The 14,331-nt window shown below is 47.2% G+C and overlaps 1 protein-coding gene across 7 annotated transcripts in view; it reads left to right on the top strand.

Moving 5' to 3' along the window:
* Positions 1-14,331, top strand: part of LOC121573988 (protein Aster-B) — a 95,443-nt gene that overhangs the window by 63,982 nt on the left and 17,130 nt on the right. For 6 of the 7 annotated variants that reach the window (XM_041886432.2, XM_041886431.2, XM_041886427.2 and 3 more), the window contains exons 4-5: positions 11,853-11,937; positions 13,819-13,922. In XM_041886432.2, the coding sequence (XP_041742366.1) occupies positions 11,853-11,937; positions 13,819-13,922 (189 nt within the window). Of the gene's footprint in view, positions 1-4,897; positions 5,184-11,852; positions 11,938-13,818; positions 13,923-14,331 lie in introns of those variants that run through there. The other variant, XM_041886433.2, reaches the window with a different exon arrangement.

Genomic DNA, 14,331 nt, shown 5'->3' with positions numbered 1-14,331 from the left:
TGTAGTCTGTAATAGTTTTCAAGCCCTGCCACATCCGACGAGCGTCAGAGCCAGTGTATTACGATTCAATCTTAGTCCTGTATTGACTCTTTGCCTGTTTGATGGTTCGTCGGAGGGCATAGCGGGATTTCTTATAAGCGTCCGGGTTAGAGTCCCGCTCCTTGAAAGCGTCAGCTCTACCCTTTAGCTCAGTGTGGATGTTGCCTGTAATCCATGGCTTCTGGTTGGGGTATGTACGTACGGTCACTGTGGGGACGACGTCATCGATGCACTTATTGATGAAGCCAGTGACTGATGTGGTGTACTCCTCAATGCTATCTGAAGAATCCCGGAACGTGTTCCAGTCTGTGCTAGCAAAACAGTCCTGTAGCTTAGCATCTGTGTCATCTGACCACTTTTTTATTAACTGAGTCACTGGTGCTTCCTGCTTTAGTTTTTGCTTATAAGCAGGAATCAGGAGGATAGAGTTATGGTCAGATTTGCCAAATGGAGGGCGAGGGAGAGCTTTGTATGCGTCTCTGTGTGTGGAGTAAAGGTGGTCTAGAGTTTTTTTTCCTCTGGTTGCACATTTAACATGCTGGTAGAAATTAGGTAGAACGGATTTAAGTTTCCCTGCATTAAAGTCCCCAGCCACTAGGAGCGCTGCCTCTGGATGAGTGTTTTCCTGTTCACTTATGGCCTTATACAGCTCATTCAGTGCAATCTTAATGCCAGCATTGGTTTGTGGTGGTAAATAGACAGCTATGAAAAATATAGATGAAAACTCTCTTGGTAAATAGTGTGGTCTACAGCTTATCATAAGATACTCTACCTCAGGCGAGCAAAACCTTGAGACTTCCTTAGTATTTGTTTTTGTGCACCAGCTGTTGTTTACAAATATACACAGACCGCCACCCCTTGTCTTACCGGAGTCGGCCATTCTATCCTGCCGATGTAGTGTATAGCCCGCTAGCTGTATGTTGTCCATGTCGTCGTTCAGCCACGACTCGGTGAAACATAAGATATTACAGTTTTTAATGTCCCGTTGGTAGGATAACCGTAATCTTAGGTCATCTAATTTATTCTCAAATTATTGAACATTGGCTAATAGGATTGATGGAAGAGGCAGTTTACTCGCTCGCCGTCGGATCCTTACAAGGCACCCCGACCTACGTCCACGATATCTCTGTCTCTTTCTCATGCGAATGACGGGGATTTGGGCCTTGTCGGGTGTCTGTATGCACCCAGAGTCACCCCTAATGCACCCAGAGTCACCCCTAATGCATCCAGAGTCACCCCTAATGCACCCAGAGTCACCCCTAATGAACCCAGAGTCACCCCTAATGCACCCAGAGTCACCCCTAATGCATCCAGAGTCACCCCTAATGCACCCAGTCACCCCTAATGCACCCAGTGTCACCCCTAATGCACCCAGAGTCACCCCTAATGCACCCAGAGTCACCCATAATGCACCCAGAGTCACCCCTAATGCACCCAGAGTCACCCCTAATGCACCCAGTGACAATTATATATGTAGGCTATTATCCTATGCACTGAGTCATGTTCAGTAGAAAGAAAACATTTTAAAACAGAGTGAAATGTGGAGGTACTACTTAAACTCCATTAAGACACACTCCTTTTCATTTTCTGTTTCAAAACGTTTTGCTATGGTGTGTCTGACCTGAACACTTCCCCGGTTCCTTTGGGTAATGTCAGAGAGAGACTGTTAGGTCTCAGCCAGATGTTTGTGTGGGGGGAAACGAGGGGGAGGGGAGAGCGGGTGAAGGTGGAGAGTCAGGTTGGGGGGAGTGGGTGGGGAAGGCAGTGTAGCTGTGTGAATCACCTTTCTGGTATGAGTGTAGACGCCCCTAACCCAAAATCCCCCTCCATCAGAGGGTGTTTGGAGTTCATTCACCCCATGTCCTGAGAGATAGGGAGTGGGAGGGAGAGGGAAGGAGAGAAAAAGATTTAGAGAAAGAGAGTGATCTATAGTGTAAACATACTACAATGTTTACACTATAGATAACACACATACAGACACACACACACACACACACACACACACACACACACACACACACACACACACACACACACACACACACACACACACACACACACACACACACACACACACACACACACACACACACACACACACACACACACACACACACACACACACACACACACACATACATACAATGGGTACTTCTGTGTGTTGCTCTCTCTCTGCACACAAAACCTCTGAATTCATGTTTGCCTCCCCCACTTTTCCTGGAAGAGAATTTCACAGTGTGTATCATAAGAGGAAAAGCCTTTGTGGTTCAAGTCGGGACCTCAGGACGGACACACACACACACACAAACAAACGTACATGGATACAGTGTATCCTCTGGGTCTTCACATACAGACCCATAGGGGTAAACTCAATTCATTGAGGAGGCAAAGAAAGGGCTTTTTCAAGGAAGTCAATTGGTTCTCTAAACTTCCTGAAGTGTTGTTGTGATGTGCCACCATGGGGTGGGGTAGAAACAGGCTTTCTGACAGGCTGAGAAGGAGGGAGAGAGGGAGGGAGTGGACAAGGAGGAGGAGAGGGAGAAGGGTTTTTGGACGGGATTTATACCCATAAAACCATACAGGCACGCACGGCAGGGACATACAAGCACACTGCTCAAACGTGCACATACACACTCACATTGCAGAAACACACACACACACTCAAATTCACTCCTGCTGCACTCAAGTACCCCTCTACACCCACCCCACCCACTGGGCTAGGGCCCTCCCATTTCCCCTCCTTCCTCTCTCTCTCTCTCTCTCTCTCTCTCTTTCTCCTTCTCTTTTCTCTCTCTCCCTTAACACAAAAACACACTCACACTCGCTCCTCCCACACTGCTTTCCTCAAGAATTGTTTTTTAAGAAGCAGAGAGAGAGAGAGAGCAATTTCAGCAGTAGGGTCCTGGTATGAGCTCTGCTGTGGTTTGCATGGTCAGTAGTGTGCAGTGGTCCAGTCACAGGGTTTCCACTCTGTCCTGTGATGCACTGTTGACCACTTTCATTGATGAGTAGCTAGCCCTTCACTGGACAAGCTAAAGCATCCCAGACTGGCCAAGAGGATTTTTTTGTTTTCTGCTCTCTCATTGAGGACAAAGACTTTGTGTGTGTCCGTTTTCACACATGGGAATACGACTGAGAGCGAGCGACAGAGAGAGAGAGAGAGCGAGAGGCTACTGCTCTTTTTGTTTGGGATTATAATTTTATTTGCTCAGTTGGATTTTTAGATGTTGAGACTGCTTGAGCTGGGCTTGTATTGTTTCTCGGTGTCAATGTGGAAAGATACTTTTTTCCTCCATGTGGATTGTGTGTGTTTTGATATGTTGGGATATATATTGCTTTGGGAAATCATTTGAGGAGACCATGCCCTTCTACAGCACCTTTGGAGGTATCACTCTCTGATATTACTTTGGGGATGACTGCAGTGCCTTAGCTCCCAAGGCTTTTCTATCCTGGATGTATAAGAGGGCTCTAAACTCCATGTGAAGAGAACTGTTTTAAACCAACTTCTTAAAAGCATCTCTGGTCCATCCATTGATTCCAGACTACAAAGCATTGTTGCATTTTCCTCTGAAATCTTTAACTAACTGGAGGCTTGTCCTGTGCCTGTCCCAGGTCTTAACCTCTTCTTAACCCGGTTTAAACTTGGTCCTGACTTGGTCTTAAACCGTTCTTAACCCGGACCAACCAGTGCACCTGGCTCAACTGGCCTCTCAAGACTTACGAGGGGGGATCAACTCTTTCCCAAAAACAGGAACAGAGAGGGAGGGTGGGGAATGGACATTCCCATTACAGAAGAAGGGGTCTCCTTCTCCTTCAGTTTCTCAGTTTACATTGTGGACACATGCCTAACTGTACTCTATGGATTTATAAGAGTAATTATTGACCCTGGCTGTCATCTGGAGTTCTTGCTATCTCAGTGCCTGGACTTTTAGCTGGAGAAAGGAATGTCCTTCCGCTTGCCACCGGTCACCAGGGTTTACATTAGTTACATGTCAATCATGAATGTGGGTGTGTGCGATAGTAGGTACACCTATAGTTTCTGGGTTCTACAGTTTTTAGAGAGTTAGGAAACTTTCACATTCTTAATTCTTGAGTACTAAGTCATGTGAAATATGCTGTTATGAATTCTGTATTTTTAAATTAAACTGAGCTCTAAAGCTCTGCTAGCTACCTGTAGTGGTTGACCTGTAGTTGTGACATATATCATTCCAGATATCTCTGTCTCCCAAAGCTCTTTGGGAGGGTTCAGAGAAGTTCTGTATTAGTTCTGACCATACTAGAGGAGAGAGAAAGGGTGTGTGTGCGTGCGCACGTGTGTGTGTGTGTCTAAGGGAGCAATCAGAGTTATGAGCCAGGGCTAAAAAACACTTGGCTCTCAGACAGCAAATAATTCCACTCCTTTGACGACAAAGGGGGAATACCAGACCAGCACCCGACCGCTCTCCAGGCTTAGAGACACTGCTCACACCTCAGACCAGCACCCGAACGCTCTCCAGGCTTAGAGACACTGCTCACACCTCAGACCAGCACCCGACCGCTCTCCAGGCTTAGAGACACTGCTCACACCTCAGACCAGCACCCGAACGCTCTCCAGGCTTAGAGACACTGCTTACACCTCAGACCAGCACCCGACCGCTCTCCAGGCTTAGAGACACTGCTCACACCTCAGACCAGCACCCGAACGCTCTCCAGGCTTAGAGACACTGCTCACACCTCAGACCAGCACCCGACCGCTCTCCAGGCTTAGAGACACTGCTCACACCTCAGACCAGCACCCGAACGCTCTCCAGGCTTAGAGACACTGCTTACACCTCAGACCAGCACCCGACCGCTCTCCAGGCTTAGAGACACTGCTCACACCTCAGACCAGCACCCGACCGCTCTCCAGGCTTAGAGACACTGCTCACACCTCAGACCAGAGAAAAGAGAGAAAGAAAATAGGAGGGAGGGGTGAGAGCCAAAAGAACAGAGAGGCCCAGGCCATGGATATTTCAGTCAGCATGGACACAGAGACAGAGACTGAGACAGACTGGGAGTCTCTGTCTGACTGGGAGGCTATCCCTCAGCCACACGACGACGAGACCCAGGCCGAGGCCCAGGCCCAGTGGGAGACCTGGGACTGGGAGTCAGAGAGGGTCCCAGCCGTAAGTTACCCTCCTTTGGGCTGGGGTGGAGACGGGTGTGGGGGCGAAAGGGTGTTGATGGTGGGGGTTACAGTTTAAGAATTCCAAGTTGATAATCTAGTCGGTGCTACCTCTGTGCCGTGCTGCAAAGTGACTTGTGGTCATTGTTTTGCACAGCTTTGGGGTTAAACAGGATTGGTGGTGAACAGCGAGTGCAGTGAACCTCAAAGTTTCTCTAAACTCTTAACTCCCCAACTCAAAAACTTCTCATCTCCCTGTTTCGAAAGTATCTAAATTCCCAAACCAGTGCATTATATTCAAGTGTACTACTTTTGACCAGGGCCCATTTTGGGATGGTGCCTTAATTGGACTGAGCGTTACATAACTATGAATCACTAGAGTTGTTTTGGTCTCTCTAACTGGACTGAGGTTGGCTACGGCTCCGTGGTTCAGAGCCAGATAGTCAAGATGTTTGACTTGTACACTTTTCACATCACTGAGCCGAGCCAAGCCAAGCTGAACTGTACTAGGGCCAAATGTATCAAGCGTCTCAGAGAAGAAATGCTGATTTAGGATCAGTTTTGCCTTTTAGATCACAATGAATAAAATTGCCTGGAGAGGGGGGACCTGTTCCTAGATCAGCACTCCTACTCTGTGATGCTTGTTAGAAAATACATACGGCCCCTGGCTTGGTTTGGCATCCACCATAGTTGCTGGAACCGTGCTACAGAGGACACTGTAAAAACAATGGGCGGTATGGTATTATCGGCATGATAGTGTAAAAAGGGTATAGCTCTGTCAGAAGGCATTTGAGACAAGCCCTGTGTGGAGAATGTATCAACATATGTAGGATGGGCTTTCAATACTCCAGGAGGTCCGATGTTTTACAAAGTGAGGCTGGTCTTTTCTTGAACCGTCTGCCTCAGAAAATACCTCAGAGATGAGCAAGAGAAAGAGCTTGTTTGATAGCACTGAATGTATTGTTTGATGTGGGATTTACGTATTGATGATCAGCGAATATCTCGATGATCAGCTACATATTTGAATATATAGGCTAATATATATATATATATATATATACACACTACATTACCAAAAGTATGTGGACACCTGCTCGGCGAACATCTCATTCCAAAATCATGGGCATTAATATGGAGTTGGTCCCCCGTTTGCTGCTATAACAGTTGTTGTTGGAACATTGCTGTGGGGACTTGCTTCCATTCAGCCACGAGCATTAGTGAGGCCGGGCACTGATGTTGGGCGATTAGGCCTGGCTCGCAGTCGGCGTTGTCACGACTTCCTCCGAAGCTGCCTCCTCTCCTTGTTCGGGCAGGCTTCGGCGTTCGTCGTCACCGGCCTTCTAGCCACTGCCGCTCCTCATCTCATCATTCCATTTGTTTTGTCTTGTTTATTACACACCTGGTTCATATCCCCTCATCAGTACCTGTATAAGTGTTCCCTCTGCCCCCTTGTCTTTGTGTGTGATTGTTTATTGTGGAGGTTAGTTTAGCTCTGTATTTTGTATCGCCGGGATATTTTCCAGTGTGCCTTGTTGTTTCCCAGTGCTCCTGGAGTATTTGACACATTGCTGCGTACCGCTGTGTCTTCGGAATAAACACATTTATTCTGTGATTTACCCTCCTGCTCCTGACTCCTTCAAAATCACTCACCACAGGCATCCCAAAGGAGTTCAATGGGGTTGACGTCCGGGCTCTGTGCAGGCTCTTCCACACTGATCTCGACAAACCATTTCTGTATGGGCCTCACATTGTGCACGGGGGCATGGTCATGCTGAAACAGCAAAGGGCAGGTAGCGTTCTCCTGGCATCCGCCAAACCCAGATTAATCTGTTGGACTGCCAGATGGTGAAGTGTGATTCATCACTCCAGAGAACGCGTTCCCACTGCTCCAGAGTCCAATGGTGGCGAGCTTTACACCACTCCAGCCGACGCTTGGCATTGCGCATGGTGATCTTAGGCTTGTGTGTGGCTGCTCAGCCATGGAAACCCATTTCATGAAGCTCCCGACGAACAGTTATTGTGCTGACATTGCTTCCAGAGGCAGTTTGGAACTCGGTAGTGAGTGTTGTAACCGAGGACAGATGATTTTTACGCACTTCAGCACTCGGCAGTCGCGTTCTGTGAGCTTGTATGGCCTACCATGTTGCGGCTGAGCAAAATGACGTTTCCACTTCACAATAACAGCACTTACAGTTGACCGGAGCAGCCCTAGCAGGGCAGAACTTTGACGAACTGACTTGTTGGAAAGGTGGCATCCTATGAAAGTCCCACATTGAAAGTCACTGAGCTCTTCAGTAAGGAAATTCTACTGCCAGTGTTTGCATGGCTGTGTGCTCGATTTTATACACCTGTCAGCAACGGGTGTGGCTGAAATAGCCGAATCCACTAATTTGAAGGGGTGTCCACATACTTTTATATATTGTGACGTCACGAGAGGCTACACAGCTTTCAGCGGGATTGCTCAAGTAGTGCAAGGAGACAAGGTTCAAACAAAACAAGGATTTTATTATAGGTCTTGGGAAATTAACGAAAATATAACAAAATTCTGTTCTCTTGTGGCTCTTTAAGGGTTAACAGTTCAGGGATGTCTCTTCCACATCCAAAATCATAATTCTCACTCGCTCAGATAACTTTTCCCCAGCCTTACTGTAGTCCACGTTGCAGCTAGTGGCCAACCCAGCCAAAAGTCCTTCCAAAAATCTCTCACGTATTTCCGCAGGTGCATATATCCAAAGGTGAGTATTTCCCAAAGGTAAGTATCTCCAAATCCTTATATTCCTCATGGAAGTGGACGTGCAGCACTCTTGTCCTCCAGAGAGCCCAGGTTGGAGACTGTGTCTCTTCCCTTCCCCAAAACCTTCAGCTCAACAGCTCCTCATTTGTTTCAGCTGCGTGGGAAGATTGGCCATAGAGGGGTGGAGTTCCCGACCATACCAGCAGATGGAGCCATAGCTGTCTGGGTTTGCAGCCACCTCAGGGGGATGTAACGTCCCTCCAGGACACAGCCTCTCGTGACATCACACATCCCCCTCCTCGGGACCGACGTCCTCGTCGGGGTAAAGGCAGCGAAGAAGGCATCACGCCGGGAGAGGGCGTCCGCATTGCCGTGGTGCTTGCCAGACTGCTCTCTCTTCAACTCCTCCAACTCTAGGACCAGGGACTCAGCCTCCTGTTGTCTCTCCTTGAGTTTCTTACTGAACGCATCAGCCTTGGTTTTAGCAGAGTTTAGCTTCTGTTGAGCAGCTTTCAGTTCCTTCTCTCTCTCTGCCTCCGCATTCTTCATCTTGTTCTCCAACACCTTGTACTTCTCCTCTGCCTTCTTCTGGACCTCCTTACTACTGCGCAGGGTCTCCTCACACTCCTCGATGGTCCTGCGCAGCCTCTCCAGCTCCTCCTGTTGCTTAGGGAAGGAGCTCTGTTGGAGTTTAGCCTGGAGGATATCTAACTCTTCTGTCTTCATGTCTAACTGTTGCTTTAACAAACGATACCTCTCAGCGGTCCCCTTCAGACCAGACAGTTCTTTGTCCAGATTCTGTAGCTCCGTCTCGGTGTCGGTCTGGGCACCTGCCATCCCTATGAGAGCCCGGGCGGGAGTGAGTAACTCGGAGGATTGCACCGGAGCCTTCCCAGGATGAGTCTTGCCTCTCCGTTTCCGAGGTACTCGGGTTATCCTCTCCTGAGACTCTCTCCAGAGTGGGTAAAAGGCTGGGCAGTCTCGTCCAATTAGGACAGGGACGGGGAGGGAATCAACCACCCCCGCCGTCGTGTGTATGGTTCCCCGTGTGCTGGTCATTGTAAGTTCAGTAATGGGGTATTCTCTGGTGTCCCCATGGACACAGGAAACTGGGAGGACTTTCCCCGGGGTCAGACACGTTGGGCCCACCAAATCCTTACGCACCAGGGTGGCCCGGCTACCAGAATCCAGTAAGGCCTCCACATCATGGTGATTCACAGTTACCGGGCAGGTGGGGGGTCGATCTGGGCCGCCATCTACGACTCCCAAGAGCGAGGCAAAACGGTGTGTGGGTGCTGAGCTGGAGGACTCCGCAGTGGGCATAGGTTCATCGGCTGGTTTCCCACACTGCCAGGAGATATGTCCCATCTCCCCACACCGGTAACACTGTCGAGTTTCCCCCTCCTGGTGTACTCTTCTTGGACCCGCCTGGTTTCTGGCTCCCCCTGGAGCCGGGATAAGTCCTGACGTGGCTGGGTTCGAGACCTTGGGGGTCCTTTGGACGGGTTCTTCCCATTTGTGGTGGGGCCGCACTCCTGGGGTCTTTTCGGAAGCATTCAGCATCTCCGCTGTGGCCTGGTACTTTTCCACAGCTTCCACGGTCAGATCAGCCGTGGTCAAGGCCTGTTGACTGATGAACCGTTTTGCCTCATAAGGCAGGGCGCGTAGGTAACGATCCACCACAACGGCCTCCACCACCGCCGCTGCTGTATTCCTCTGCGGATCCAGCCATTTCCTTGCGATTCGGACAAGTTCATGCATCTGCGCCCGAGGAGGTTGGTCTGGTTGGAAGGTCCAGCTGTGAAAGCGCTGGGCCATACCAAACTTTGTGAGTCCATATCTGCTGAGGATCTCAGACTTCAGGGCATCATAGTCAGTAACCTGGTCAGGGCCCAGGTCCCGGACAGCATTCAGTGATTCCCCGGTTAGAAAGGGGGCTAACAGACCAACCCACTGTTGCTTGGGCCAGGCTTCCCTAGTGGCCGTGGCCTCAAATGCATGCAGGTATGCCTCAATGTCATCGGTAGCTCCCATCTTAGATATAAAGTCACTTGCCTTTATTGGGCGGGTATTTTGGACCACCCTCTGTCTCTGCAACTGCAATTCCTCTGCCTTCAGAAGGTTGGCTTTCTTTTGCTCCTCCAAGAGAGCCACGTTTGCTTGCATCTGGGCTTGCTGGCCAGCAACAAGGGCTTTCAATATGTCCTCCATTTCAGTCGGGCGGGGAGCCTACGGCCAACTTGGAAAACTGGGTGATCAAACCTTCGGTATCCTCCTCTGACATGCACTATTAACGCTTGAGCGTGCCCGTTTTCTCCACCATCTGTGACGTCACGAGAGGCTACACAGCTTTCAGCGGGATTGCTCAAGTAGTGCAAGGAGACAAGGTTCAAACAAAACAAGGATTTTATTATAGGTCTTGGGAAATTAACGAAAATATAACAAAATTCTGTTCTCTTGTGGCTCTTTAAGGGTTAACAGTTCAGGGATGTCTCTTCCACATCCAAAATCATAATTCTCACTCGCTCAGATAACTTTTCCCCAGCCTTACTGTAGTCCACGTTGCAGCTAGTGGCCAACCCAGCCAAAAGTCCTTCCAAAAATCTCTCACGTATTTCCGCAGGTGCATATATCCAAAGGTGAGTATTTCCCAAAGGTAAGTATCTCCAAATCCTTATATTCCTCATGGAAGTGGACGTGCAGCACTCTTGTCCTCCAGAGAGCCCAGGTTGGAGACTGTGTCTCTTCCCTTCCCCAAAACCTTCAGCTCAACAGCTCCTCATTTGTTTCAGCTGCGTGGGAAGATTGGCCATAGAGGGGTGGAGTTCCCGACCATACCAGCAGATGGAGCCATAGCTGTCTGGGTTTGCAGCCACCTCAGGGGGATGTAACGTCCCTCCAGGACACAGCCTCTCGTGACATCACAATATATATATATTTTTTTTTCATTTGATTTATCCCTATCTATAGATCCATATTCTTTCTCTGGTATCATCTGCTCTGAAAACGGTCTTATCAATCCTTACAAACTAATTACATTAGGTTCATAGGGTACACCCATAGAGATGTACTAGAGAGCTCATCTCCTATATTTGTAAAGGCCTGTTCTGTGACAGCATTGCCAGGGCCAATCTCCATATTAAAGTAGTTGTAACCTCTATCCAACTGTGTGGCCAACAAAATAACACTAGCTTTAGTTCTAGGACAATGGCTCTTACCTTACAGAGCACTGGGGTGGTTAGAGTGACCCAAGGTGATGTGTGTCCAGTCCAGTCCAGTCCACCACCATCACCACCACTCTGTGGGCTAGTTGGCTGCATTCCCTCCCTTTTCAGGCTAAAGAATGCAGTGTTTGTGTGTGGAGAGAGAGGCGGACTGGGCAGTGGTCAGCAGCACTCTGTCTCTCTCTGCCCCTCTAGAAGAAAATGTTTTTATCTGAATCTCTCCTATCAGTGAGAAAGAGAGACAGAAAGAAAGAGAGGGGGAAGTCCAGCTGAAGCTGAGGTATTATTAGCGTTAGCATGGACCATTTAGCATATTTTAGAGTGCTTGTTTAGTTTGGGATAGGAGGTTCTGGGTGATTTCAGGCTCTGACAATTTCTATGGAAAGAGAGGACACACATAGTTCGAGTCAATGCATGCAGTAGCCATGGTCAAATCACTGAATGGTAACTGTGAAACTCTACAGTAACAAGTCTACTACCATTTTCAACAACAACAAAAAATGTTCCCCTGTTTTGTGCCTACAACCCATGATATTCAAATAAGTAAATACTTTCACTGTTTGTTTATTGCTATCGGTGGGGGGGATTATACTTGCTTGCGTATTTAAAATGTTTTATGTGTGTATTTATATTAATGAGTAGACTGCTTTTGTGTAAATGAATGTCTCTCTCTCTCAATGTGTTTTATGTTATCTCTCTCTCCCCGCTGCAGGTATTGAGTCCCACGTATAAGCAACGCAATGAGGACTTCAGAAAACTCTTCAAGCAGCTACCTGACTCAGAACGCCTCATTGTGGGTGAGTAAGATGGAATGATCAGTGAAAAACTATATGGAACAAAAATATAAACGCAACATGTAAAGTCTTGGTCCCATGTTCCATGAGCTGAAATAAAAGATCCCTGAAATTTCCCATACGCACAAAAAGCATATTTCTCTCAAATTCTGTGCGCAAATTTGTTTACATCCCGGTAAGTGAGCATTTCTCCTTTGCCAAGATAATCCATCCACCTGACAGGTGTGGCATATCAAGAAGATGATTAAACAGCATGAACATTAAACAGGTGCACCTTGTGTTGGGGACAATAAAATGCCACTCTCTTAGAGAATTTGGTAGTCTGTCCAACCGGCCTCACAACCGCAGACCACATGTATGGCGTTGTGTGGGCGAGCGGATTGCTGATGTAAACATTGTGAACAGAGTGCCCCGTGGTGGCGGTGGGGTTATGGTATGGGCAGGCATAAGCTACAGACAATGAACACAATTTAATTTTAGCGATGGCAATTTGAATGCACAGAGATACCGTGACGAGATCCTGAGGTCCATTGTCGTGCCATTCATCCTCCGCCATCACCTCATGTTTCAGCATGATAATACACAAGGATCTGTACACAATTCCCGGAAGCTGAAAATGTCCCAGTTCTTCCATGGCCTGCATACTCACAGGACATGTCACCCATTGAGTATGTTTGGGATGGTCTGGATCGACGTGTACATCAGCGTGTTCCAGTTCCCCGCCGATATCCAGCAACTTCGCACAGCCATTGAAGAGGATTGGGACAACATTCCACAGGCCTCAATCAACAGCCTGATCAACTCTATGTGAAATAGATTTGTTGCGCTGCATGAGCCAAATGGTGGTCACACCAGATACTGACTGGTTTTCTGATCCACGGCCCTACCTTTTTTTTATTAAGGTATCTGTGACCAACAGATGTATATCTGTATTCCCAGTCATGTGAAATCCATAGATTAGGGCCTTATGAATTTATTTCAATTGAACGATTTCCTTGTATGAACTGTAACTCAGTAAAATCTTTCAAATTGTTGCATGTGGCGTTTATATTTTTGTTCAGTGTATATTCATATTTTTCCTTTAACACCAGGGTGGTGTTAAGTAGCGCACACCGTAGCAAAAACATTTTACAACGCAACAAGGAAACCTGTGTTCTTATTGGACAAGTTCAGATAGTAACTCCCCGTTTCAAAATGTTTTCTCCCGACTGAACAGGACCCAGGTTTTATTTTCTTTGTGTCTTCAATAGTACAGATTTTTAAGTGATTTAAAATCTCCATGTCCCTCGACTTCTTTTGGTGTCTGCAGTGCAAACGCCTGACAAACTGAGTTTTGAGTGACATAATGTACAATGTTACCACACCACAAGGGTATTCACTGATATGAAATGTTAAGAACATTGCAGATAGAAATGTAACCAGTAGAGCCAACGCAAGTCCCTATTCTACCTGGCAGACAATCATACCTGTTCTACACAACACATTTCTGAACAGTCTGTAAAGTTTCACCCACCCTGAACAGGCCCCAGATTCCGATTCATATGATCAGGTGGCCATGGGAGCTATTTGGAAGCTCAAATGCGCATAGATGCAGCCTAGTCCTAGATCTGTTTGTGCTCTTGCCAACTCCATTTCTGTCATTGTCAAGCCAAACAGCCTGGCTTCACAGCAATCTTCAAATATGAACATTCTATCATTAATGAAGCCAGACTGTTTGGCATGATAATGAGTGACAAGGTGTTGGCATGATAGCATAAATAGACTGGATATTTGTTTGATCTGCATATGTTTTATATTTATTGGTAGAGCATTGAGCCTCTAATATGAGCCTCTAATAACCCCATGACCTTTAATAACCCGATGACCTTTGACCCTGTGTGGCAGACTACTCCTGTGCCCTGCAAAGAGATATCCTGCTGCAGGGGCGCCTCTACGTCTCGGAAAACTGGATCTGTTTCTATAGCAACATCTTCCGCTGGGAAACGTTGGTACGGACTTTAGTTTCTTTTACCATTCTCTACACTGGGCTCCTCTGTCCCTTACTGCACAATGTCCCAAATTACCCTCATACTTATGTATAGGCTGTCTATTTTCTATAAATAGAAGGTATTCGACTTAATATTAAACTGATTTGCTTGGTTTGTTCCATAAACTGAGTATTAAAGCTACCATCTAAGATTTGGGAATCTGTTTAATTTCTGTCTTATCGTAACCCAAAAGATAAGGTTTTATTATTTCATTGTTAACAAGCAACAATAATGCAAACAAACAATGTATAGCTTAAAAATGTGGTTAAAACCATACAATCTTTTGGATGCCATGGACTGTCACGCCTTACATCTAGAGCGCTGTCTATGAATTTGAGTAGTGTTACATTTCCCTCCGCTGTATACCAAA

Source organism: Coregonus clupeaformis, chromosome 9, assembly GCF_020615455.1.
Source record: "Coregonus clupeaformis isolate EN_2021a chromosome 9, ASM2061545v1, whole genome shotgun sequence".
NCBI lineage: Eukaryota > Metazoa > Chordata > Actinopteri > Salmoniformes > Salmonidae > Coregonus > Coregonus clupeaformis.
The sequence above is the reverse complement of the archived record's forward strand: the minus strand, read 5'-3'. Positions and strand labels throughout refer to the sequence as shown.